General features: G+C 56.1%; 6 protein-coding genes across 6 annotated transcripts; 3 read left to right on the forward strand and 3 right to left on the reverse strand.

The window, feature by feature from the left end:
* Positions 1 to 3,906: 3,906 nt before the first annotated feature.
* Positions 3,907 to 6,635, reverse strand: C8A04DRAFT_29336 (Minichromosome loss protein 1; the record flags this gene model as incomplete). The annotated part of the gene is made up of 2 exons (XM_062780978.1): positions 3,907 to 4,704; positions 4,779 to 6,635. The coding sequence occupies 2 exons, from the start codon at positions 6,633 to 6,635 to the stop codon at positions 3,907 to 3,909; spliced, it is 2,655 nt and encodes an 884-aa protein (XP_062636312.1).
* A 464-nt stretch (positions 6,636 to 7,099) lies between these two features.
* On the forward strand, positions 7,100 to 8,643 carry C8A04DRAFT_12781 (WD40-repeat-containing domain protein; the record flags this gene model as incomplete). The annotated part of the gene is made up of 4 exons (XM_062777456.1): positions 7,100 to 7,137; positions 7,303 to 7,471; positions 7,543 to 7,992; positions 8,044 to 8,643. 4 exons carry the CDS (start codon positions 7,100 to 7,102, stop codon positions 8,641 to 8,643), a joined length of 1,257 nt encoding a protein of 418 aa, XP_062636313.1.
* Positions 8,644 to 12,663: 4,020 nt separating this feature from the next.
* C8A04DRAFT_12767 (uncharacterized protein) lies at positions 12,664 to 16,974 on the forward strand (the record flags this gene model as incomplete). The annotated part of the gene is made up of 7 exons (XM_062777451.1): positions 12,664 to 13,091; positions 13,254 to 13,604; positions 13,707 to 13,951; positions 14,015 to 14,362; positions 14,423 to 14,897; positions 14,949 to 15,875; positions 16,614 to 16,974. The coding sequence occupies 7 exons, from the start codon at positions 12,664 to 12,666 to the stop codon at positions 16,972 to 16,974; spliced, it is 3,135 nt and encodes a 1,044-aa protein (XP_062636314.1).
* A 2,502-nt stretch (positions 16,975 to 19,476) lies between these two features.
* On the reverse strand, positions 19,477 to 20,524 carry C8A04DRAFT_29339 (P-loop containing nucleoside triphosphate hydrolase protein; the record flags this gene model as incomplete). The annotated part of the gene is made up of 5 exons (XM_062780979.1): positions 19,477 to 19,677; positions 19,758 to 19,985; positions 20,088 to 20,135; positions 20,210 to 20,333; positions 20,514 to 20,524. 5 exons carry the CDS (start codon positions 20,522 to 20,524, stop codon positions 19,477 to 19,479), a joined length of 612 nt encoding a protein of 203 aa, XP_062636315.1.
* A 1,212-nt stretch (positions 20,525 to 21,736) lies between these two features.
* C8A04DRAFT_29340 (uncharacterized protein) lies at positions 21,737 to 23,009 on the forward strand (the record flags this gene model as incomplete). Its single annotated transcript, XM_062780980.1, has 2 exons — positions 21,737 to 22,130; positions 22,195 to 23,009. The coding sequence occupies 2 exons, from the start codon at positions 21,737 to 21,739 to the stop codon at positions 23,007 to 23,009; spliced, it is 1,209 nt and encodes a 402-aa protein (XP_062636316.1).
* Positions 23,010 to 23,467: 458 nt separating this feature from the next.
* C8A04DRAFT_29341 (uncharacterized protein) lies at positions 23,468 to 24,462 on the reverse strand (the record flags this gene model as incomplete). The annotated part of the gene is made up of 3 exons (XM_062780981.1): positions 23,468 to 23,905; positions 23,972 to 24,040; positions 24,205 to 24,462. The coding sequence occupies 3 exons, from the start codon at positions 24,460 to 24,462 to the stop codon at positions 23,468 to 23,470; spliced, it is 765 nt and encodes a 254-aa protein (XP_062636317.1).
* Between the last annotated feature and the right edge of the window lie 1,858 nt (positions 24,463 to 26,320).

The following is a 26,320-nucleotide window of genomic DNA, read 5'->3' on the forward strand; positions in this document are numbered from 1 at the left end:
GGGGCGGGCGCGGAGGGTGGGTTTCGTGCAATGGCCGCACAGCAAGCGGGTCTAGCGGTGGGCGGAACTTCGTCGACCGCTCGATCGTTGTCGGGACTGACTCGGCAGTCGGCAGTAGGAGCTAACTAGTCGGGCGGTTGGTGGGAAGAGATGAGCTGGATGCACGCGTGTCTCGAAGTGTTCGCGCTCTCGTCGATCCGGGCTGCGACGGAAAATGGCGGAGAAGGGGGAGAAGGTTGCGAAACCCAAGGAAACCTTCTGGTGTGGAGCGGACGAACTTCTTTTTGGAATCTGTCGCCGCTTCTTTCTTGTGTCCAAGCGTCCAAGTGTCCAGTGGTGCAGTGAGGTGGTCCCCCAATGGTCGCTTCAGTGGCAACAGAACCTGGATTCAGGCGATGGAGACGGATGGAGGTTCTTGAACGGTACTGATTGGCCAAATGCTCCAGGGACGACCCAAGGGTCTCTGGGGGCCAGGGGTTGGGGGCTCGTTTTGGCCGACCACCGAATAAGGAGATCCGCTCGCCGAAGATGCAAGGCTAGAAGGTGCGCAGCAAAGAAGAATCTTGAGCTGAGTGCTGAAGACAATGGCTGAATGGTTTGAGGCCCAGGGAGAAGGAACAAGGAAGTGAGCGCTAAGGGATTCAATGGCTCAGGCTGTGTATTGTACGGAGACAAAGTTGTTAGGGTGGAGGTAACTAACGAGCTATTTTAGGTAAGTTGTTGACGTCTTATTCCAGGCGGGAGATATGCGCCGATATATTGACCCGGAGCTCGGTCTGAGCAGGGAGAAGGCAAAACGATGCCGAAATGGAAGATGGGATCTCATGCAGGCTCGAGATTGCCAAATTGCCCAGTGACACACAACATGGAAGTAGCATTCACGCCCTCGACAAGTGAAGTTGACAGGGGGTTCGCTTGTGGCGCTAACAAGTCGGATTTCTGACAAAAGCTTCCTGCGTGTGGCTCTGTGGAGTGCATTGAATGCTCCTTCTACTTGCAGGAGGATGCAACTGACGAGAAGCAGGGGTGCCGGATGCATGGTTTCTTTTGCCAGCTGCCGGTTACTTGCGCACAGACGTTTATGTGGCCCGGGCGTCCATCTTCCTCCAAGATCCCATCTTCCAGAAGCCGGTCGCATCGATCCTTCTCCAGGCGCTGCTCGCTTCGGGATTTGGTACCTAGCGACCGTATCGACATCATCTAACGTTATATACCTTGCGCCTTACAACCTCCGAAGCAAGGCTACTAATAGTGTAGTGTAGAATCTTCCCTGAACGAATAGGCGGGAGTTAACGTTACCTTGCTGGACTGGCCATTTCAACTCGTCGGATCGCTGCCCGCATTCCCTTTTGCGTAGCGCCACTTTGACAAAAAGAAACAACAAGAAGCAGATGTCGCGCAGGCGCCCGGCGAACCACTGGGGACGCGACCAAAGACAACTCCAAGACAGCACAGAACGATGGATGCATCATGAAAAAGCAGGCACCCAGCCAGACGAGGGCCGAGCACACGCATCAGCAGCACTAAGACACAACACACCTACTATGTCCGTACTGTGTAAGCTGGAACAATCGTTCCCGCCTTGTCACTTGTCAACCTCCCGCTCCTGTCAAGGCAGCGGCACTAGTCTCGGCCCCCGGCCCGCGTATGCATTTGCGCTGGGAGAGAACTTCGATCTGGGGGCCTAGCGAGTCAGACTGGCCGGCTTGGTCTCCGTCTGTGACTTCGCCACGCGCGGAACGACACGTTTGAAACAGCTAGAGACTCCGGGCCGAACCCGAGAAGGTCTTCGAACCTTCATGCCCCAGTCCTGCTTCGACTGCCCTGGCTTCCACGCCCCGGGCCCGTTGAATGTTGCCTCGAGGCTGGCCCTGCAAACATCGCACCGCTCGTTGGTCACGGCCGAACACTGGCGGAAACGAGTCAACCCACAGCTCGCTCAGCTCGAGGTACCTTATTACTCGAACACCGGATTGTGCTACCGTGTTGTCTCACCTGCGCAGTTCGGCACTCCAATAACACTTCCCGCGTGGGGTCAACCTTCAAGTCTTGGTGGAGGACGTGGCTGGGGGAGCATCACAGACACATCGGTCAGCTGCGCAAACAAATCCGCATGAATTAGGTCGATCAGTCGGCGCAAGTGGCCATCTCAAGATCGAACATGCCTCGAGCACATCAGGTTGAAGAGCCGTCGTCTACGCTTCTATCCCAGCTGCAGTCCATGCGTGACGCTGCTTGACATGAAGACTTCCATTCCAGGTCGTCATCGGGCAAACCGAACAGTTACAGGCCTGGGGCCCCCTGTAGCCTTTCGGTACCCGGAAGCCTGAACCGCTCGCAGCCCAGGGTCTTGCTCCACATCTCGCACCACTCCCCTGACTTACACAACGGCCAACACCAACATCTTTCCTTCCAGCTCGTGTACCAGCCCTCCTACCTTACCAACTTACCTAATGATAGCCTTCCAGTCCGAGGCCCCTCGCATTGCCGGAGACGACCGCGAATCGGGGAGCCTCCGTCCCGTCCGGCAAACAAAACCTAGGCGCTCACTCCGCCTTTCCATTGAGAGGACCTCTTCAGCTCCTGCCTTGTTTCTTGTTCGGCGGGGGCGTTCGTTAACTTGCATGCTCACTTTTTCAGGTCGTTGCCGCGCGCGCACCGCGGCTTTACCGCTGGCCTCTCAGCCTTCCTCAACTCGGGCATAGAAAATCTCAACACGAATCGAATTGGATGTTGCCACCGCTGACCGTATTTCCATGCATAGCAGCTCGTTTCAGCCATGTTCAGCTTCATCGCCTCTCTTTGGGGGCTACCGCTAGCCTCAATGTTACCTTAACTACCTACCTCCATTACTTGAACCTACGTAGCGCCGCAAGGCTGCCTACCTCGTGTGCATTGTAGTATCTGTCCCGCCTACCCATATTCCGTTTCCCGCCGGCCCGCCCGTTCACCACGAACACTAACCCCCAGTATACATAGTGTATGTGCATACCTAGAAATGGCGTACCCAGCACTTCGGAAACATGAAGCTTGTCTCTCCTATCTTTGGTACCGACCCCCCAAAAGCTCTCGGCTACCCCGCGGCCGGGAATTTACGCTACACGACACTAGTCGAAACGGCCGGCATAAAGCACCGGGCGGGCGCTCGGCCTTGACCTGCCGTAGGTACATAGTAATTCCCGGGTTAGATTTCACCTACCTACACCTAAAAATGGCCGGTTGGCCTTGTTTCAGTTTCCCCCATGGATGTTCAAACATGATTTGGAGTTGGGCGGGCGAACATGATTGCTGTTTCGAGGCGGGGGGTTTCCATGTGGTATGGAAGGTTGTTCTTTGTTCGGTTTGCTTGCTTGGGTAGTGCATTGGGTTTCTTGTTCTGTGTGTTGTTGTTTTAAGTTCGTGGGGGGTTTAATGCATAGCTTAGGTATACCTTGGGTTGTGGTTCCAACGGTTGGGGCAGCTGCTGCTATGATACCTACCTGGAGTCTAGTACATGTACTAATAGCATGGGTAAGGGGGTACTTGTAAATTTACCTCGGGGTAATATCATTTTAAGGGGTTTATTGCCGGCTTATACTGCTATCAGTGTTTAGGCCCCTTTGCAACGACGTCCATAGGCGGTTGAACACGTCCACTCGCGAGGCACTGAGAACTGGCCCCGCGGGAACCAGGTTAAACAACCAGTGATAGAGTGTTGAACATGGGGGCTTACAAAAACAACACGCCTTCCCATCATCAGCGCAAATGGAGAAAGGTAAAAAGGAGTCGGGGTAGGTCTCGCAAATAGTAGTTTTGCTTCATGATGATCATTATTCCAGCACGCCTCCCATCTCTCGCACTCGAATACACAACTCCATGCCCAATCTCGCTTTATATAAAATCCCCCTCTCACAACTCTCGCAACCCTTACAACTCCTCCTCCCCCTCCTCCTCTCCCTCACTACCCCCCTCCACCCTCCGCTCCCCCAACTCCCGAATCTTCTCCCCCAACATCCCCCTCCCATACCTCTCCGCAATCTTCCCCGCCGCCTCCAACATCCTCCCCGTGCGATCCCGCAACAGCGCCGCAACCTCCAGCGCGCGCATGCCCCGCTCCTCGCCACCGGCGCGACACTCGATGGCCAGCATCTGCAGCAGGGTCTTGTCAACGTCGATGTGCAGGCGGCCGAGGCGGGCGCGTTGGGAGACGGTGCTTGCGCGGTGCGAGGAGGAGGAGTGGAGGGCGTCTTGGAGCTGGGAGGCGTGGAGGGATTTGAGGAGGTAGGTTTGGGTGAGGGCGAGGGTTTCGGCGTCGAGGGGGTCGGTTGAGTCTTCGTCTTCGTCGTCGTCGGCTTCGCCCCCTTCGTCGGAGTCGTCGCTGTTGTCGAGCATGTCCTCGTCGGAGTCGACAGCGTCGGCGTTTTTTCGGCCGTTCTGCTTGGACTTCTTCTTCTTTTTCTTGGGGGCTGAGGTGAGCGGGATGGAGAAGTCGAATTCGGAAAGGAGGGGCCGTGGGAAATAGGGGTATTGGTCCCCGCCCTTGAGGATGATGCAGTGGAACTTGTCGTCGGCCACGGCGATGGGGAAGTAGGATTCCTTCTTGCGGCCCGAGGCTAGGCGGGACAAGAGCTTGGTGTCCAGTAATGGGATCCAGGTGGCGCGGGAGGGTTTGCGCCAGTGGAGTAGGGTTAGAAGCGTGCCGGTTGAATCGTAGATGCATGGGTCCTGTGGTTGTCAGTATCGTCACAAACACATACCCCCCTCCCAGAGAAAAACGGCAGCTGCAAGAAAAGACATACCCCATTGTCCGAGAAGAACACGCTCTTGACCGTGGCGCCCTCTGGCAATGCTACCGTGTCCTCGTTCTGGCAGATCTCATCCCGCTTGATATTCTCGATCGTGTACTGCAACCGACACATGCCGTCCGCACCCACGGGCCCGTTGCCCATGGTCAAGACATAGTCCTTCCAACTGGCGCACGACACAATCGGCGTGCTCTTCGGCCGATACACACGGTACGGGATACCAAACAAGGTGTAGATCCGCACGTAGTTGCTGGTGGTGGTCACGGTGATGAAGGTATCGCTGAGCGACATGGCCAAGACAGCCTCGCCCTTGGGCAGCTGAATGCGCCAATCGCTGCGCTGCGTCCAGGTCTCATGCGGGCGGTAGAACACAACGGCCGGGGCGTTGTCTTTGGGCGGGCACGAGAAGAGGGCGCCCTTGTCGTTGAGACAGGCCTTGTCGTACAAGAACGTGTCGGTGAAGTGGAAGTCTCGGTGGAACTCGTGGTCGTAGAACTCGACCGTGACCGTGTTGTGCGAGTCCTGGTCGACCGTCCACACGAACCCGATCAGGTTAAGGCACAGGTACTTGCGGTTGCCGCGCCATGGCGTCGACCCGGGCTGAAACGAAGGGTGTAGCTGCGGCTGGACAAAGTTCCCGCGCTTGCTGGGGCGCTGCTGTCCGAAGAGACCATCCTCCTCAGCAGGGCGTTTCCGGCCCGTGTTCACCGTGTACCCGGCACCGTCGTCGTCTACCACAAACCCGTCGTCCTCATCTCCCAGGACGTCATCGTCGAGCAAATCGGCAAAACTGTCCAGGGAGCCCCTCCGCGGGCGTGACGGCAGATTGGCTCCATTCGCTTCCGGTCTCCGGCCATTGGCGACTTCCGCGAGCGGATCATGAATAAAAGGAGCAGGCTGCTTCGGAAGCGCCAGCAGAGACGCGAACTGTTCCGGCACAAAGTCATCGCAGATAAAAGCCTGGCCCTCCGAAGTAGTGAACGAAGCCAAGTTCTTGGTCGGGTGCCACGCAATGTCCAGGATGTTCGGGTAGTCGTACCTAGCCACGACGGTCTGATCTTTTGTCTGCCAAATGAGGAGCTTCTTGTCCTTGCCCGCCGAGGCCAGCAGCGCGCCGTTGGGCGACCAGGCCACGGCCGTGATGTCCCCGTCATGCCCCTTGGAGAAAGCGCGCTGCTTCTCCCAGTCGTTCTTGGAAACAACCTGGATGTCCCTTGTTGGTGTTGGCACGGCAAAGGCGCGGCCGTCTGGATGCCAAACCGCCCGACACGTGGCCTCGGCCTCGCTATCGGTCCGGCCTGCGACGCCGTCAACCTTGCGGATCAGCTCTGGGTGGTCGGCGGTGAGCGAGTAGATGTAGATGACGCCGTCGGTGCAGGACAGGGCCAGAAGACTACCCTTGGGGTCGAACGAGAGGTGCTTGGTGGGCTTGTTGTGCTCCTTGAGGGTTAACAGCTTTGTGTTGTCCTCGATGCCGACCAGTTTGACAGTCAGATCGTCGCTGGCGACCGCACACCATTTGTTGTCGGGAGAGAGGGCGACATCGCGGACGGGCGTGTTGGTGCGCAGTAGAAACTTGTCGAAGAGCTTGTCGGCGATCGAGTAATAGCTGACCGTGCCGTCCTCGGCGCCGGCGACGAAGAAGGCATTGCTCGTGGACACAGCCAGGTTCTGCTCCTGGCAGTCGTCGATGTTGTCGGGCTCTCCGTTGAAGCCCGTCTTGTAGAGACGGATCGTGTTGTTGGACCCGACGGTGACTAGCTTCGTGCCGTCGGGTGTGTACACACAGCGTGTTGTGCCTTCGCCGTGCGCTGGCCGGGCCCGGGGCCGTGAGGCGATGAGAGACGCCATACTGTCAATTAAGCCTTCAAAATTCGATTTTTGGGCATTCGACTGTTTCAACCCAAATTTCCGCACTTCGAGGTCCAATTTCTGGTGGTTTGGTCGTATTTGTTGTTGTCTTGCTTCTTTTCTCGTGGGGCCGTTGTTGCGGGGATGTTAGTGGACGTCGTAGCGCTGCAGGGAGACGCGTCGACCCGCGTTCCCATTAGATTTCGCGTCGAGGCCCACTTTTATAACTTCTTCCTTTGGAAGTCAAGCTGCCAGTTGCTTGCCAGCTGAGAACGTCTGCCACTTCCATTCCCTTCCATTAGGCACTGAACTGAGATCTCATCACTCATCAACAACTCGAGGCAACAACAAAAAACTGAAAGTATTTTCTAGGCAGCGAGCTTTGAGAGGTGTATTAAAGCAGCCTGTGCTTTGATCTTTTGCCTGACATTTTATCCCACCAATTTCCAGCCATATTTGACGAAATGCAGTCAGCAGACCCGGAACACTTCTTTGAGACCGAGTAAGTTGAGCCAAAAGGGGAAAGGGGGAAACTGAAGGGATGAGGTTGGCGTTTGGAGAGTTTCGTCCGTTTATCAAACAGCCTCGTTTCCACTCCACACCTTCTGATCTTCTTTACTCCGTACCTTTATCCGTATTCTCTCGAATTTCTGCTAACTAGGTTTAGTGCCGCTCTCAATAAAAAAGAGCGCCGTGCCGCAAAAGCCGGAAACAAATATGGCAGCCCGATCGTCCTCAAGTCCAAGATCCTAGCCGCCATCCCGGACCCGCGGTCTCCTTCATCCGCCGTCCTAGTCGCCGAGTCGGCTGGTGCTGTGCGGTTGGTAAACCTAGATGTACGTACAGTACAGTACCTACCTTGCCCTCCCTTCCCTCCTTACGACTTACATGATATCCCCCCTCCCAGGACCCCACAGACACCAAAACAACCTACCGCGGCCCCACAGCGCCCATCAGCGCCGTGGCCATCGGCGGCGGGCCTAACTCGGCCACACTGTTCGCCGGCTCGTGGGACAGGGCGGTCTGGTCGTGGGATCTGGCCACCAAAGCGCCGCGGCACAAATACGCCGCCGGCGGCCACACAGACTTTGTCAAGGCCCTCGTGTGCGCCACGGTGGGGGGTCAGGACGTGCTGATCAGCGGCGGCGCGGACAAGAAGATTCTGGTATGGGATATTGCGACGGGCCGTCGGCTGCACACGCTTCAGGATGTGGTTGTGAATATGCTTAGTGTGCAGGCGTTGGCTGTCGACTATGCGGCGTCGACACCGGATGAGGCGGTGCTTTTCAGCGCCAGCAGTGACCCGCATATCCGCCGGTGGAAGATCCGGCTGGACGGGTGGGAGCAGGTTGATGTCGTCGACTTGCCGCTGCGTGCTTCCGAGGGTAGTGAGAAGGGGGGTGGGAAGGGGGGGCAGGATATCGACGGCACGGACCGCCGGACGATTTTGGAGCACGAGACGACCGTGTACAAGCTGGTGGTTGCGGGGGATGGCAATCAAGGAGATGAGGAGGACGCAGACCTGTGGACGGCCAGCGGCGATGGCACCGCCAAGTGTCTCGCGCGGGCTAGACAGTTCGCCTGCGAGGACACCTTCCAACACGGCGACCACGTACGCGCCTTGGCGGTGACGGACCAGTGGGTGATCACGGCCGGGCGCGATGAGGACATTAAGATCTGGGACAAGGCCTCGGGGAAGCTGTATTGCGCGCTGGTCGGCCACTACGACGAGGTCACCGAACTGGTCATTCTTAGGAGTCGAGGTGACAAAGGTGGCAATGGCAGCAGCGGCCTGAGCGGCGGGTGGTCTTCTTCCGGCGACCGGGTCTGCAGCGTGAGCATTGACGGGACTGTCCGGACGTGGCCGCTGGAGAAGGCCGGGCTGGATGCTGTGATCAAGGAGCAGCAGAAGCCCGTGCAGGAAGAGCAGAAGGAGACCACAGGTGATAATCTACTCAGCGCGGAGGAGGAAGCTGAGCTCGCCGAGCTCATGGGCGACGACGAATAAACCTTTTTACGTGCATCTGGTGCTGTGTTAAGCGTTAAGCATAAGTGTTAGTTGCAGTTGCAGTTGCAGTTGCAGTTGCAGTTGCTTGCGTGATTCCGTGTTGCGTGCTTGCGTCCGGGTGGCTGGCTTCTAAAAAGACGTTCTCGTGGGACTGGCAGCTGTGGATTTCCTCCCGCAGTTACACACTCTTGCGCAACCATCCACGACACTGGTCGCCACACACTGAAGAAGACACGGTTGATGATTCAGTTTGATTGCCAGGACTGGCGCTGTGTGGCGCCATCGGCTGCGGGTAGACTTTTTCGGATTCCAGTCCCACGGGATTCCGTAGTATGTACGTGTACTTCGTACCGCTAAGCTAAGTCAAAGAGCTAAGACCAGGCTTCTCGGGCTTATCGTATCGTAGGGCTTAAGGGGTCGACGGGGGGGATGATCGTTACCCTCACGGAGAAAATGTCTTGAACGGAGAAGACCTTGAGCTCGGTGACACCGAGAGGAAGGGGGAGACAGAAAAGGTCGTGTTTCGCGTCGTTGTTGTCTCGGGAAGCTTGTGTGAGATCTTGTTTGCCTGCATTATGCGCATGCTGGACCGTCCGGATGGCCTGGACGGTCGGTGGCTGACGAGAGCCGGTGGTCAACCCTCCTCTCATCGTCGAGCTTCAACCCCACGCTATCACGAACGGGAGGACCGGAAGGCGGCAGGGTCAACTTGCAGACAAACTTTGTGCCAGAAGGAATGGATTCCACAACGGTGGGATCCCAGGTCCAAGGGAACGAAGTCAGCCACACATTCCTCGCGTTGAGCCCGCTTATTCGACGGTTCGCGACCTTGACCACTTTTTCGTTTCTTCTCTCCGGTTTCTTCCTGTGTTGTCTTGTGTTGTTAGCCATGTGGTATAGTACCTCATCCCGCGTTTGCCCCTGTGCTGTGCCGCAAGACGACGACACACGACCACGTAAAAGATAGAAAATAGTTTAGCGCTGGAAAGTACGTTGGTGTACGAAGTACAGCAGTCACAACACATATCTTGTTACCAACAAGACGCTCGAATTAGGCTCAGGCCACTCCGTGACAAGTGCGTAGTAACGGTCGTTAGTTCATCCGTTAGTTTGTCCGCTCGCCGGCTGCTAGTTCGCCCGGCTTTAGCGCTTGTTGGCGGCGGGAGGCCGGTTTGAGACCCGGGCATGGGTCAAACCAACAAACAACATCTCGCGGACATTTTCCGAGCCTGTGGTGCCTACATTACCGTGTTGCCGTAGTGCCGAAGTGCCGTGCGGTTGGGACCTTTTTAGGCCCAGCTCGTCATCTCGTCTCGTCTCGTCCCGTACTCGATTCCTGGGTCCGATTACCTGCGGACGGTATGAACATACAGTACAGTCTGCGGAGAAGAGCAGCGCAGGGTCGGGCGATCTGCTCCCCCTTACGGTTGTCAGCTCCGACGCGATGCGCGTGCGCGGCCGCAAGGGAAAAAGAGAATGAGAAAGAGATTTTTTTACTGTGGTAACTATCAATCATCAATCAAACATGGTGACACATTCCACGCACATTCAAATCTCTCACCGTCGAAGGCGACAGGACCAGACGAAAAAAGAACCAAGAAGAACAAGGGCAAAGAGATGAGGTGATGACAACCTTGCCCTATTTTTACACGACGCCATCCCGGATCGGGGATGCGCCCAGGGACGCTAAGGCCGAGTTTGTTGGCTTGTTCTTGTTGCTGTGGGAGCCAGAGCAAGCAAAGCCAGTGTGCAGTCCCAGGGCAGAAAACGAAAGATGGGAGAAAATGCTCCTCAGGCTCAGGCACCCCTGGCCCCTGAGCCTTGTTGCCGTCTGCCGCTCACGGAACCATGCCCGTTCATCTGTGATGGGACGCTACGGCACTCAGCCCTGGACAACCCCACAGAGCACGGTGCACGTCCCTTTCCCGATCGAGTTGGCGCGCCGTGGAGCTGACCATTCAGAGACATTGTGGCGTTGAGGATTCTCGGCACCCCGGCCGCCTGGCGCATCTGCTTTGCTTGTTTCGCTCTCTGGTTCGCAACTGCCCAACTGCCAGTTGCCTCCGCTGGAAGCCTACACTAACGTTAGAACAAACAGAAAGAACTTGGAGAGAAAGAGCACCCGACGGCCTGCTCGCGTTGGGCATTGGGGTTTTCTGCCCTAAGAGCTTGGTCCATCTGGGGCCACTCGCTTCCCGTAACTCCCGCCCCATCCAATTCCATTTTTTTGCATTTCGCGCGATCCTCATCTCACAAATCCCGAGGAAACTGGGCCCTTTCGCATTTCTGCCGTCGAATGCCGACAGCAGGCCCTGCGGCGATCAGCCTCTGCGCATACATTCCCCTGACCCTGGCGACTCCAGCTGTTGAACGTGCGTTCAAGTGGGGGGGACCTGGAACCTGAAGGGCGCATGCGCAGCCTCGAGAACAGGAACAGCTCTGACCGACAGCAACACCACCTGCAGACGAACGGAACGATTGGAACCCCGAATATGAGTGGAAAGAAAAAACTCGGCCGTCAGTCAGCAAACCTCTTTCGATCCGACGCACCCGGCAACGTGCGTGAACCAGCTGCCTCACGAATGTCTTGCTCTGACACAAGTAGCCACGCGGGGTTGAGTTAGTCAAGCAGCTCGGGCCTTACCACGTCCAGTAGCAAGCAACAGCGAGCAAGTGAGCCTGTCCCTGTTGTGGTGGATTAGTCGTGTGGTTGGTGTGCACACCGGGCGCTTGCATGCCCAGGTACGGCAGAGCAACCCCCATCCCATCCCCCAGGCCGTTACGTTGCTCTCCCCAAAGTAAAGTTTGGACCTCTAACAGAATGGTACGTCGCACAGGGCTGTTTCAAACTCCAGTGAGCCAATGAGACGATTGCGAAGCTTTCCATGCCCATGTTGGTTCCCGGGGAGAGAACATTTCACGGAACCAGTTCTCGAGAAGAGCGCCCTGGCCCCCAAGAGCAGGCTAAAGAAAGCTGGTGGTCGCTGCTACCCTACAATGGCCGTTTCGGATCGCAGGGTGGGATGCAGCGTTGTTCACAGCCCGAAGCTCGCAGTTGGGCATCGTTTAGCCTTGGTTGGTGCCGTGATGGTGGGATCGTGATGAGATCTGGTTGGTGTTGGAGCTTGAAAACAAGCTTGGAGCTTCCAAGGTTGGAAAGAGACGCAACAACAACATGCCCCTCCATTCCACTCCCCCTACACAGTAGACTGACCAATATTTTGCCCTCTCCTCCCTCTCGTTTTCAAGGGACTTTGCCTTCCACAAGCTCGGATTCCCATATCCACTCCTCTTCGCGTTCTATCCACGTTTTGGGCGTTGTTTGTCCCGCGCAACATGGAGATGCATCCGCAGCAGGGCTGATGAGACTGCTGCTTGTTGTTGGGTCGAGGCTTATCGGTTGACTCGCCCATTCATTCATTCGTCTTATTTCCCAACCCGGACGCCTTGTCAAGCCATGCACGCAGGCTGCCTGCAGGTCTCTCACCCGAAGTCTGCTGCCCTCGTCACTTTTCGGTTTTTTTTTTTCTCAACCCCCATTCATGGGCTCCAAGCAAGCCACCTTAAGCCCCTCGTGTTCCTCGTCCCCCGAGGACTCCTCATCCTAGTCGGTGTTTGGGCGATCTCGATTTCTTTTTTCGAAGCCACTTGCTCTTTCTCTGCCAGACGGTTGGCTCGTTAGGTCTTCTCAAGTCCATACTGTGGACGGTCAAGGAGCAACTTTGGCAAACATCATTTTTCCCTCGGCCAGACTGGGTCTGTGTATCCGGGGTTACTCTTTCTTTTTTTTCCTTTTGGGCTCCATCACAATACTCTGGAATCCCCCCACTCTCATCGCTCACCCCGGACCTTGCCGGTTGCTTGCGGTGCTGGTTTCACTCTCGGAGCGTGGCGGCGACGATCTCAACGACCCTCCACGACCCCCGTCTCCGTCTTCCCCCCTGTCGTCCTCTTCTCCCCCCCTGCCAGCCCAACATCGCGACTCCCGGCCGTTGAGCGGCTTGAGCCTGGGCCCATATCATGGCCCTGCCGATCTCATCCTCCCAGCGGTCCGGACATATCGTTTCCCTAGAGGGCCCCTCGGAACTTGTCTCGACTCAGTTACGTCTTCTCCCGACTTCCCGCCACATTCTCGTGCTCCCTCCTCTTCAACACTACCTAGTGGACACCAGACACGGGGATCACCAAGATCACCAGAATCACGCGGGTCACTCCAAGACAACGTTCAGCCCTCGCGAGCTGATTCACCAGTATCACGCGGCGTACCAGGCTCGACACGCCGAGGCTTTGGACTTCTTGCGGCCTACCTCGTTGCCGACTTACACGACCGAGGGGTCGATTACCAAACTTGTCATTCTCCACGGCGGTGCTCTGTCGGCACGGCTGACTTGCCTCTCGGCCATCATGGAACACGAACCCGGGACTCAGGTCGAGGAGGCCCACGCCACGTTTCTACGGCTCGCCAGCATCGGATCAGCTGGGTCAGTTGGGTATCCCACCATGACGCTGCCGTATATCGAGCCACTCTCGCCTCTGAACGCTGAAGACAAGGACCGCCACCGGGACCGAGACCGGAACCAAGATCAAAATCTACATCCACACTATGCGAGCCAGGACAGGATCACGGAACAGCCGACCACTGACGAGGCAAGCAGCTTCCGAAATAGCTGGGGAAGGGGCAATACTATGGCACTTCGCGAGGACGAGAGCACTCAGTCTCGAGCCAAAATCCGTTCCTCGATCAATGACCGCATCATCCGCGCCATGCGAGCGGCCGAGGCTCTCGACAAGGAAACCGAATTCTTGCAACCACGCACCCCGGACGTGGAGCTCACTGTAAAGCTGGTCGACATCCCGCCCCCACCATCTCGGAGACGGCCGAGCCAACCGTTCGCAGTTGGATCACCCCCGGCCTCGACCTCAGCCTCAGCCTCCACCCCGGCCTCCGAAACTTCTCGGAGGTCGTCGAGGTCCCGGACGAGCTCACGCCGGGGCAGCCAAACAAGCCCAACACAGACAATATGGCACTCCGCACATACCACGCCACGGGCATCGCAGGACAGTTCCTCTTCTGCGTCAGGCACAGCGCACTCTTCCCCGTCAGGCTCACGCCGGCCATCGCTCAAGCTGCACATCCCATCATCGTCGGTACCGTGGGCTGGTGACGCCGCAGCTGGTGGGGGACTGCCGGTAGTGTATGAGGCACGGGGGCAAGCCGCGCCTTCGGTTATTCATAGGAGATCAAGGACTGTCGAGTCGAATATTTCGCCAACGCAGGGGCCGGTGCGTGGGAGGGGCGGTGAAGAGGGTGAAACGACGGCAACAACTACATCGACGGCGACGACGACGACGACGATGGCGGGGGCGACAGTACCACCGGCTCGGATTGGCCCGCTGCCTGAAGAAGAGGAGACTGGAAATGACGAGGCATCACACCCAACAGAGGCAAAGCCACCAATCTCGTCGACGAGATCGCCGTTTGGATCTGTGCTTCCACTGCTCGAGGACCTGGTCGTGTTCTTTACCCCTGAAACCCCTGACGACCTGCACAACTTTGTGTTCAACCGGCTGAACGATGGGAGCCGGAGGCCGTCAGTGCCGGGTTCGTGGGAGTCGGACTTCGACTCATTTCAAATTCGGAGTCGGTCGAGGTCCCGGGTGCAAGATGTACAGGAAGGTGAGCAGGGCGAACAAGGCGATCTGGGTCGGGCCGCGGACGGTCAAAGTGAGAGTGACGGCAACAGCAACGGCAACGGCCACAGCAAGAGCAATAGCACAGCCATGACACCGTGGGCGCGCAAGGACTTGGTCCACGGTCTGCCCACGCCCAATCACTCGCCCTACCCCCCCAACTCATCGTCATCGTCCATTCGGAGCATCTCCTCGAGTGAGACGCGCCTGTACAGCATCAGCGTGGACCAGGAGACTGCTCTGTCCATCCAGAACTTTCTGCGGTCCTTCCTGGGGTCACAGTTCCCCTTGGCTGACCGCCGGTTCTCGGCTGCGAGCGGGATCGAGGTGCCAACCAATGGAGAAGGGGGTCTGTGGAGGCCGCTGGACGTTGAGGGGAAACAGAAGCAGGTGGCCGCTGGGGCTGCGCCCCAGGAAGGAGGCGAGAGAAGGTTGGATTTGATCATGGCGGTTGGGTCGGAGAGCGGCGTGACCAAGACACGGCTGGCAGAAGTCATGGGGCAGATCGAGAAGCTGGGGTTCAAGTCGAGCGGGCTGTCGCGGAGTGGACGGTTGGATATTCGGTATGTTCCAAGGACATAGAAAGGGTATTGAAAAATGCTAACGAGTAACAGGTATCTCATTGCCAACGCAATGCAGGCATTCACGGCCCAGCCCCTGACCAAGCAGGTCCACAGCAACCCTTTCGCAGACCGCGCGCTGCTGGCCGCGCTCATCATCCCACATCTCGAGACGTACCTCGCGGCGCACCCAGATGTCCGCCTTCTGCTGCTCGAGTACCCGCCCGAACATTTACCCACCGTTCTCGCGCTACAGACACTCATCGGCAGCGAGCTGATGAGGGTCGTGGGCATTATCAACAACGACGAGTCAGCCCCGGCGCAGCAGTCTTTGGCGATCCCCGAGCCGAGCCGCCGGCCGAGCGAGGGCTTCCGATCGCTCAACAACAGCCGCAACGGCTCGCTCAGGCCGGGCGCGTTTTCCGGGCCCTTCTCGTTCTCGAATGCCAATTTCCTGCTAACCTCATCGGCGACTGGGTTTGAGACGGCCAGCTTCGTGGCGGCGGTCCGGGAAAACCTGATATCCATTTCGGACTACTATATCCCGGAGTGCCCGGCATATGATGCACCTGTGCCGCAAGCTCCGGAGAGGGAAGCCGCAGATATTCCCAGAACAAGGTCGCAATCACCCCCTCGCGATCCATCGCAGGAGACATCGCCTCGCCCGTCAACACCGCCGCAAAAGCAAAAGGAGGCATCTCACATGCCAACCTCCACCCTCGTCATCACCCCACCAACTTCACCCACGGCGTCATCCGTGTACTCGCAGTCCTCCATATCCACGAAACCCGTTGACAAACCCCCACAAGCTGCCCAACCGGTCCTGGCCACGCCAGCGCCACAACTCGGATTTCCGCCACGGTCTTCCTCCGTCTCAGTAACCAGTCCGCCCAGCTGGGGCCGCATCATCCACCCACTCCGATGCGAAAGCTTGCCGGCCAAGGGCCGCGTGCAATGGGGCGAGATCAACTACACGCCTCTGTCTCCTCCGCCTGCCCCTCAGCCGCAACCGCAGCAGCAGCAGCAACAGCAACAACCGACCCCGGCTGTCTTGACACCGCCTGCGGAGATTGTTGGTGAGATCACTGCTACAGGTGGGATCCTAGCCGGGACTCGCCCGGTCGCGGCTGTGGATGCTCCCATCGTCACCAAAGTGACGAATATCCAACTCCACCGGCACCAGGCCTCGGAACAGCTCTCGCCACGCGCGATCCCTCGGGTCGTGCCGCAGCCGATGTATCAGCCGCCACCGCCACCAGTTTCGCTGTCGATACCGCAGGTCGAACCGCTGGCACAACTGCAGTCTACCAAGCCGGTCGCTATTCCGAGTGTGCCAGCTCCTGCTAGCACGCCAAACGTGTCTAGTGCGGTGTTAGCAACCGGCACAACCATCGCGGTGAGCAGCCCTGTCAAGGTGGCCAGCAGAAATGGCAGCATTAGCCACACCAGCAACCTGAGCAACCTCAGCAACCCTTTCAGTGACGAACACGCAGCGCCGGAGCAGCCACTCCATCCACTGCAACAACAGCCCCAGCAGCCGCAGCCGCAGCCGCAGCATTCGCAGCAGCCTCCGCGCCCACAGCAGCAGACAGCAGAAGTGGAAGAGATTGTGGACGAGAAGGCGGCCGTGTTCAACGACGACGTGTATGCCTTTGAGTTTGCGAACACACAAAACTTTGGCTTGACGCCCACCGCGATCGATATCGGACCTCTTGGTAGTGGTTTGCCCAACAGCGCCACCACCACCGTCACAAACAGCAGCAGCAGCACCACCCTCGTCAACCCCAAACCCACTCACAACATCATTTCCCCCAACACCGCTTCCACCACGGCCACAAATACCAACAACCCATTCACCCTCACACCTCACACCGCCCACCTCCACAGCAACACAGGCTCTGCGAACAACGCTGCCGCCGGTGGCTTCGACGATAACTTTGTCGACGAGGACTATCTGGACGATGATGATGAGGACGACGACGAGGAAATGCGTCGGCTGATGCCGTTGTTTATGAAGACGCGGGCTGAGATTGAGAGGGGACGGAGTAGCAAGGCTATGAAGTGGTTGGGGTTGGCTTAGGGTTGTTTCTAGCTGGATGGCTGGCTCTGGCTGGCTAGGTGGTTGGCTGGCGGTCTGTGTGTCAGAGACGGTGCTAGCCGGAGACGGGGCACTAGCATAGGGCTGGCCGCCCGTATTTCCTTTCTATTTTCGTTTGTCATGGTTTTCGATTCGATACTTACTACAAGGGCTTAGTTGGCAGGGCAGGCTTGTGCTGGCGAGAACACAACACCTGGGGTTTGTTCCCCTGCCAGATAGATGGATGGATGGGTCCAGGTACCTACCTCCTACCATTTCCCTTCTTTTTTTCTCTCTTTTTTAGGTTTATACCTTCTCTTTTTCCTTCCTTCACGATGCAACAAAGGCACGCCGTGACTGTATGTACGATAACTTTAATTCGGGACGGGTGGGCACGAGTTTGGGGGGGTTGGAGGTTGGGGCTGGGCGGGGCAGTTGCTTTGATGTTGATGTTTCTTATATCTTGATTTTTTCTCTTGGATCTGTTGTTTGATATCTATCTTTATTTGTTTCTCTATTTTGTTCCTTCCATCACTCACTCAGTACTTCCTATGTCTCACTGAGCCCTCAGGCTGCATTTATTTCGTCAAACTCTAGTTTTGTCAGTTTATTTGCTCTTCTGCCTTTGGTAGTGTATTGTATATTGTATATTGTTTACTCTTACTTCCTGCCTCTGCCAACTTTCCTTCCCTGTTTTCTCTCTCCTTGTTCGTGATATCACAGTACAACAGACCAGAATGAGAATGGACTGGGTTGAACCAGAGAAATCTTGGCTTCGGGGTTAGTTAGGTAGTGAATGGGGTGTTTACCTGCCTACCTGCGTTGAATACCATCTCGGTATGTATTGATACAACACCACCGATATACAGCTCGTCGTTTGACAGGGTTGTTTGTGTGCATACCTGTGAGATGTGACGTGTAAGACAGTGGATGAACGCATGTGTTACGGCATACATACCCACCCGCCCTGCCTGGTTGTTGAATTAACGTTAGGATAGGGCAAACACCATCCATAACAACGCACCGCATCACGCCTCCTCATTTAGGCAATCCCGACTCCCCAACCAACTCGTCATTCTTTCTGCATTTTATGTGCGCATCGTTCTTCATCATCAATCTGCTCTAGGAAATGTTTAACTAAAACATGGAAGAATAATATAAACAAGCATCAATCCCCCATTTAGGTAAGCAAAGTTCCTCGGGTATTGCTGATAATACCTGCGTTCTTCACGTAACGTACGTCGCTGGCCAGTGTCACAGCTGGTGAGTGAGCAAGTGAGTGAGTTGTCATCCCCTTCTAACACATCCCACCCACCACCTCAAGGTCCGTAGCTCCACCCTGTGTCACGCTGTGTACAGTGAGAAATGGTACTGTAGGTATGGTAGGTGGTTTAGTCTCGGGTAAGTTGGGTGGTACAACATTGCTACCACATACCGACCTAGGTACGTACCTTGGGCACATTACACATGCGCAAGCGGGAAGTACCGTGGCCATTGCCAGACCACTAAGCATCACATCGGCGATGTACAGGCATGAGTGTAGCAGTTCATGAATCCATTCATCCGTCGATTTATCACTCAACCCAGATATCAACACAACACCAAACCTTATGTATGATCGGCGTGGCACCCAACACCAGGCATGGAGCCGCGAGCAGTGGTAAACAAGGTAGGTAGGTGGTACTAACACGACAGTCAGCGGTTCTGGGGGTGGTGTCGTTAGGATAATCTCGAAAAGAAGTAATAAATAAATAACTAAAATCAGCATACCCTTCTCCGACCTCATCCCTATCCTATATCTGTCTGGCTCGCATGTCCCGTCATGTCATATCCTACGGCGGTTCCCTTCCCCGTTTACCATGCCCAAGCAAGACCTACCAAGACCTCCCATCTACCCCTATTCTTCTTCTTCACAACCTAGGATAGATAGATAGATAAGACAGCCCCATCTAACCATATCTCCTCTTTCCTCTTCCCTCAAAACACTTCGGAATTCTCCAAGACAATCCCAAGAGTGACTGACGATTGACGATGATGATGATGATTCAGAAGATTCTAGGCAGAAGAATGGCGAGATAAGCCCAAGGCAAATGGAAAATCCCGAACCAGCCGCCGCCAACGCATCCAAACGACACTTTCCCCCACACCCACACCCCACATACCTCTTCTCTCTCCCTCTCTCCCTCTCTCTCTAGACCGGGACGCACTCCTCACCCACTGCATCAAACCCCCTCAGCAGCATCCTCCCGCAGATGATCTAACCGCGCCCGATAGATAGTAGTGTGTTTCCTCCCTACCCTCCCTCCCTTCCTCCCCTCCCGGCGAAAACAAAACCCATCCGATGTGTAAAAAGAAACCGTAAACACCCGAGAGCAGAGCAGAGCAGCAGCAGCAGCAGCAGCAGCAGCAGCAACTACAACAACAGTAACAGCAACGGCAACGTCAACGTCAAAAACAGGCGGCGCAGAAGTCGGAGGTTGTTTGTTTGTGTGTTTTGAAAACCGCCTAGCAGCAGCCGCCCGACTGGTTGTTGGAGACACCGTGGCCGGGGGCAACGTTCACGTTGGCTTTCGTGTTGTTCGTGGCAATGCTGCTGCCCATGCGCTCCTTGATCTGGCGGGCCATGGTCAAGAAGGCCTGCTCGACGTTGCTGGCGTTCTTGGCTGAGGTCTCGAGGAAGGGGATGCCAAGGCTGTCGGCGAATTCCTGAGCGGGGGGGTTAGTGTTTTCTGTGGTTTTATGTGTAACTTGACACGCAGCGGATGCGCGGGGGAACGCCTGCCTACCTTGGCCACTGTGTACTCGACGACCTTCTTGTCCGCCATATCGCTCTTGTTGCCCACCAGCAGCTTGTTGACGCCCTCGGTGGCGTACCGGTCGATTTCTTGGAGCCACTGCTTGACGTTGTTGAAACTGTCCATGTCCGTCACATCGTAGACGACGCAGATGCCGTGGGCGCCACGGTAGTACGACGATGTGATGGTGCGGAACCGTTCCTGGCCGGCAGTATCCCACTGTGTCAAATTAGTGACTGTTCTGCCTAGTCTTCACCATCTGTCGCTCCCATTTCCTGCATATCATCCCTAGTAAGGCGGGGTGTCGGGGACCGGACGTACGATTTGCAACTTCACCGTCTTGCCATCAAGCTCAATAGTCCTGATTTTCTAAAGGAGGGGTCGGTCAGTCTCAGCCACTCTGGCCGGTTGTTTTCCCGTTGGATATCGTGGATTTAACATACGAAATCGACGCCGATCGTTGAAATGTAGGACTCGGTGTAAGTGTCGTCAGCGAATCGCAGGAGCAGGCAGGACTTGCCGACACCCGAGTCACCGATGAGCAGCAGCTTGAAAAGGTAGTCGTATCTGGCACATGGTTAGTAGGTTCGTCGGAGAGACCGTAGCGAAACACAGCGGGCGGCGCATGTGTCGGCGTTGTTAGGCGGAGAGAACTCTAATAGAGAGCAGAACGGTCAGCAGCGGATCAAAGGCGGAGCAAGGCGGCGAAGGCGAGCGCCGGAAGCGGGCGGGCGTCGAACGTACTACTCGGGATTCATGCTGGGCGATCTGTGGAGTTGCGTCGTTGAAGATGCGAAGGCGTCAGATGCAAAGACTGGTTGGTTGATGGTCCTGGTGGGAAAATCGGCGAAGTCAAAGGTTGATGATGGTTCTGGGAGTTGATGATGTGGAAAGGCCAGTCGTTCTGCGAAAGAAGTGTTGCAGTCGCCCGCCGGAAGGCTGCTGCGTCAGGGCGTCAGAACAATTGGCCCATGACCCAGCTTGGCCCGGGGGACACCGCTGGAGGGGTGCGTATCAGGGGGCACAGTCACGTGACTGGTATGCGCACTGTGGCAAGTGTGGCTAGTTGCACCAAAGATGCAACCCAAGTTTCCTCCCCAAAACTGTGTAAAACAACCGGGTAAAAGTCCACTATTGGAAGTGAGGGGGCCTGTAGATGCCAAACTGTCCCCTTTTCGAAATCCCATGAATGGGGTGCCTGAATGCCATGGACCCAAGAGCCAGGTGACCGGCTCGTGACGGTGAGTTGTGGCTCCTATGAGTCGCATGTCGCACTGGGCGTCAGCTGGCAGCGGTCAGGCTGCAAAGACAAGAGCTGAGACAACTGGAGCATGGATCCCGGGCTTGGCCTGCTTTCGTTGAAGCAAACCACAGGGATGCAAGCAACGCATGTCCCAACAACAAGCCACTTTTCACGAGATTGAGTAAACAAAGGGACCTCTTTTGTAAGGATTATTTTTACTTGGTTTGTATTTCGGCCTCGAAATCTTTGCTTACGGCAAATGAGGTGATGGTTTGCCAGAATTCGCAAGAATGTGGCATTGACGTCGTGATAAACGCATATAGTCTTGTGCATGTGCTTGACGGATATGCATGGGAATAAATAGCCGGCAGCAACAAAGCACAGCATCGTGGACGGGTCGGTGCGTGTTTGAACAGTAGCGATAAGAGATGCAACCCCTCAGGAATCGATTCCTTCCTGCTCGACCCGGTCCTGCTTTCTCATCCATCGTTACCGTCATTACAAGCAGTCATGGCCCATGGTATGGGCTTATCGCCTTATCGGGGCCCTGAGCCAATGTCAACGCCGAGACAAAAACAAATCCCATCACTGACATCATCCCTGCTGCGCCCAAACACCTGAACACCAAGCCCCGCCAACCCAGCGATCGAGGACGACTCGGTCCAGCAGTCGGCCAATCTCATGGGAATGTGATATTCAAAGCCAGAGCCAGTAAAGATACACACAAATGCCCTCACAGGCGTCGATACTGCGTTCTTCTCTGCACAGCTCTGCCGGGCGGGTCTCAGCGACAACAGCCGGTGCAGTTGCTGCAGTTGCCGCACCACCATCATGGAGTCTTTCCGCAAGAGCCACAGATAAGAAGCGCGGCGGCACCAGACTATTTGCCGCTCAGGTTTCTACGGCATCTCAACTGCCATTGACTCCGCCATTACCACCGACGACCACAAATGACATAATCGCCTTTCGAGAACCCACGACCCCGCGGCCCAACAAAGCATTCTTCGAGCCTGCGCACTTCACACCCAGCGCACCATTCCTCTCCTACGAGCCGAGCAATTACGAGCCGCCGAGTAATAACAACGAACCTCCCGAAGACCGCAAAGTCAAGCTAGGCAAGAGTACGCCATGACCCTCTCTTTCTCCCCGCCGACTGCTCTTCCAACTAACCGCTCTCCCATCTAGCCCTCCGCATCCTCCAAACCCACCTCCCCACCCTCCTCGAATCACCACCACCGCAACAAATCCTCGCCCCCTCCATCACCCTCCACCTCTTCCCCTCCACCCACCCGCACCTGCCCACCGTCTCCGGCCGCGTCGCCTACACCGCCGCGCTATGGTCGTCGCCCATCGCATGGAACCGCGTGCCCCTCGTGGGGAATGTGCGGCTGGAGATTCTCAGCGAGCGCATGGTGGATAACCCGGTTTATTCATCAGGGAGGCTTTGTGACGGGGGACGGGGTGGAGTAGGGGGGGATCGTGGTGATGGGCGTGGGAGACGGCCGGAGGGGGCTCGTGGGGAACAGTTGATTGTACGGTGGCGGACGGTTGGGGGGGCGGGGAGGAAGTTGAGGGATTTGCTGCGGTTTGGGAATGGTTCCGGGGCGGGTGGTGATAATAAGAACAAAAGTCTAAGCGAATCCGAGACAACGGGAAACAACAACCACACCCCAGATAATCCGAACGGGATACACCCACACGGCGGGAAACAGCCCGGTCGCGAACCAGATGAACCCCCTCGGGTCCCCATCGGGATGGCGCAGGCTGCGGGATCCAGCAGCGGCAAGGAGTTCACGGGGCTGTTCATATTCGACTTTGACAGCGAAGGGCGCATCTTGAACCACATCATCGAGCACGTGGAAGAGAGTGGGCATTGGGAAAAGGGCGTGGGTGCTAGGGTTGTTGGGCTGACGGATTGGCTGCTGGGCGGGATTAAGGGGGGCGATGCGCCGTGTCCTGCTTTTGCACGGGCGAGGATTCGGAGGGGCGGTCGGTCATGATCTATCGAGATCCCCTGTATACCCTCGACTCTTCGGAGTTGACAAGGGCCGGTGCGCCTTGTTTTTGTACAGTACGATACGATGGCATATTATTTTGACAGGCAGGCAGCATGGCGAGTGGGAGCCTTTATGGGTTGTTGATGAATAGGAGTTTGGCTGGTTTGGCTTTTACATGTGGGACGGGCGGCTGGGATAGGTACGCGTACACACACCCTCCTCGATCAGATACAATGTAAATCAAGTGTAACATACATAGCACCAATGTATCATTGACTACGGAAGCCTAAAGATAAATAAAATGGAAATATCACTCCTTTTTTTGACGTCGTGTCGTTGTTGAAACTTAGCGGCCAACCACCTCACAGAAACATGAACAAAAACGAAACTAAGGAAAAAGTAACGAAAAAAGGAAGAAGAATGAGACCATACCCAACTACCCCCTCCATCCATCACCCACTCTAAACAGACGTATCACCACCCATCTCCCCGCTCAACTCCCTCGACGTCGGCCCACGCCGCTGCGCCCCAGCCGACACATCAGCCGAAGCCGAGTTCGCCGTGACATACCCACTTCCCCCAACGGCAGCACCAGCGCCGGCGGTAGTACCACTAACACCACCACCAACCTTGATACTACCACCCTTCAGTCCATGGCCATGACCATTGACCTGGCCATTAACCTGTCCAGCACCACCAGCGGCAGCACCACCAGCGGCAGCAGCGGCAGCGCCGTCCCGCTCCTCAAGCAAATCACGAATATGACGGTTCAGCCAAAGCCCTTCGAGTTGAGTAGGCGTCATGTCGCGGGCACCAGCGATACGGCCGCGGCAGGTCGGGGTGCCGCAGAGGCAGGTGAAGGGCTGGGCCATGTACCATTCTGTGGAGGGGTAGAAGAACTAACTTTACTTTAGCTTCGCTATTTCTTTTTGCTTTTTTGCGGGAAGAGGGGGTAGGGGACGTACTGTTAACTCATCGCCGGGTTTCAGGCCTTTGGGGCCGGCGGTGATGGTGAAGCTGGCTGTGTCGAAGATCTGGAGGTGGGACGTACCCGAAAAGGGTGGTTGGGTTAGCGAGCGATGTCAACAAATACCCCCCCTATCACACTCATACAAACTCCCAAACACACACATAACCCTCCACACCAGTTCCCCAAGCAGTGACCAAAAAGAAGGGAGGAAAAAAAAAAAAGACTCACCAACGACGGCTCGCACGAGTGATTGATATACAGCAAATCGCTGTTCAAATCCAAATGCGAGTCCCGGCCCGTCTGGACCGTGGCGTACGTCGCTTCCGGGGCGACGGTGCAAGGGGGAAAGTCCATCTTGGCAAACAAGCCGAAAGGGGGCAGGGTGGTCTTGGAGATGCTCTTGGTGGTGAAGGCGGCCTCGTTGACGATGACCTCTTGGACGTGCGGGTGCGAGGGCTGGGCCCAGTGCGGTTTGATGGGGGACATTTTGGCTTGTTTTTTGGTTCTCCTTTTCCCCGGTATGGGTTCGAAAGATGGGATAGAAAGGGTGAGTATTGTATTGGTGTTGGTGTTGTCTCCTCACTTTAGCTTGAGATGATGAGCATAGTTTACTCGTCGAGTCGAAGGAGAGATGAGAAAAGAGATGCTCTCAATCAACTCCACTTCTTACAGAGTCTATCCCTTGCGACGACAGTGTTGTCCTTTCCTTTGTTCGGCCTCGTTCGGCTACGATGAACCGAGCGGGCCACATGGCATTTGACGCGGCCGGCATTTCTTAGTCTTCAGGCTGTGTGCCAACTTACTAGATTTCCAATTGAATGGATGGTTTCTGTTTCAACAGGTTTTCTCTCTGTGTATTAAGCCTCACATGAACACCGGAAATCGCTCAACTCAAGTAGAGTCAAGGCCCCCTCCGTCAATTCCCCTCAGGCACTGTGTTTGAGTAGCTAGGTCAAGCTCTCGGCATGTGCTGACGAGATCCAGTGGCCCGAAGCTGAGCGAGGGAAGCTGGTGGGGGCATCGTGGCGGGGCGTCTCTCGCAGTGTTGGTGGGCAAGGTGGGGTACAAGAATGCTGAGTCCAAGGTCCGCTCCGGCAATCCGGGGCCGCTGGAAGGAACGGATGGCTCGCAGGTCCAAGCAAGACAAACAGGCCAATAAGATGAGCATCCTCTGCCCAAGCAGGCAAAGGGAGCACAACGGCGATGCAGCCGGGGCGTTACACCTCCATCCTTCGGGTCTTCAGTGACAGGTTACACAAATGACACACCTCTTTGATAGCCGAGCTGAGGAGCCGCCCATGTGCCGGGACAACCGAGAGAGTGGTGAAACTGGGATTTTTGTTGAAGGTCGAGTAAGCCCAGCCATTTCGGGGACGAGGATTTGGTTGTCCATCCATACGCGGCTGTCTTAAGTCAACTTTGCGAGCCTACTAACAATTTAGTGTTCTTTTCGGGCCCGAGGACTGAAAAACGGATGTCTTCCTCCCGCTTGGGAGATATCAGGGGCTCGAATGGAGACAGCGAAAAAGTGCCGCGCATGCTTCAAATCAGACAATCGGCATTCTTTACCATTGTTCGCGCCTCATGGTCTCTGGTGATTGGGAGCTTCAAGGAATTCTTCAAGGATTCCCTTCCACCCACGCAATCCGTTAATTTGCAGCTTATTGTTGGGATCAAGGGGACAAGTCTATGAACCCTCTCTGCCTGGAGCGACCCCTTGAAGATCTCGGCGGTTGAACGTTCTTAGCGGGGAAACCTTCTAGAAACAGCGCTTGGAGGCCCTGGCAGGGTCCTCTGCGGGGCTCTAAGTGGAGATAATACTGGCCACATGTGGGGGATTTGCTCGTGGGGTTTGGGTCTCGCGAGGAAACTTGCTCTCTCTGACCATTTTTTAATCAAACAACCTCGACTGCGCCCGAGAACTTTCGCAACCGCCAACGACCCGTCCGTGCAGCCCAGGACGGAAACCGAAGAATTCTAGGAGTCAAAGCGCGGAAGAACGGATGAGTGATGGAACCGGACCACGTTCTCCAATCCGAGTTGATTCTATTAATCTCGTGACCGTGCTGAACTGATATTGGGCTGATATTGAGCTGATAAGAAAGATGGGGGTCATGAGAAACGTCAGCGGCCGAGAGGGAAAGAGCGGGCCACAAGTTGTTGGTTCACGGATACTCCGTACAATCCTTCCTTCCTCGCATATCGAATCTGGACTGGTACAAGAAGAAAGAACACGAGGAATGCGGCAGGAGCGACCTAGTCAACGACTGATGAATCACACTCATCACACTTCGCAGCCGGCCGTTACCCCCCAGAAAAGACGGGCTAGCCGCACGTGGCTCCC

Source organism: Dichotomopilus funicola (genome assembly GCF_033296635.1).
Source record: "Dichotomopilus funicola strain CBS 141.50 unplaced genomic scaffold C8A04scaffold_38, whole genome shotgun sequence".
In the NCBI taxonomy this organism is placed as follows: domain Eukaryota; kingdom Fungi; phylum Ascomycota; class Sordariomycetes; order Sordariales; family Chaetomiaceae; genus Dichotomopilus; species Dichotomopilus funicola.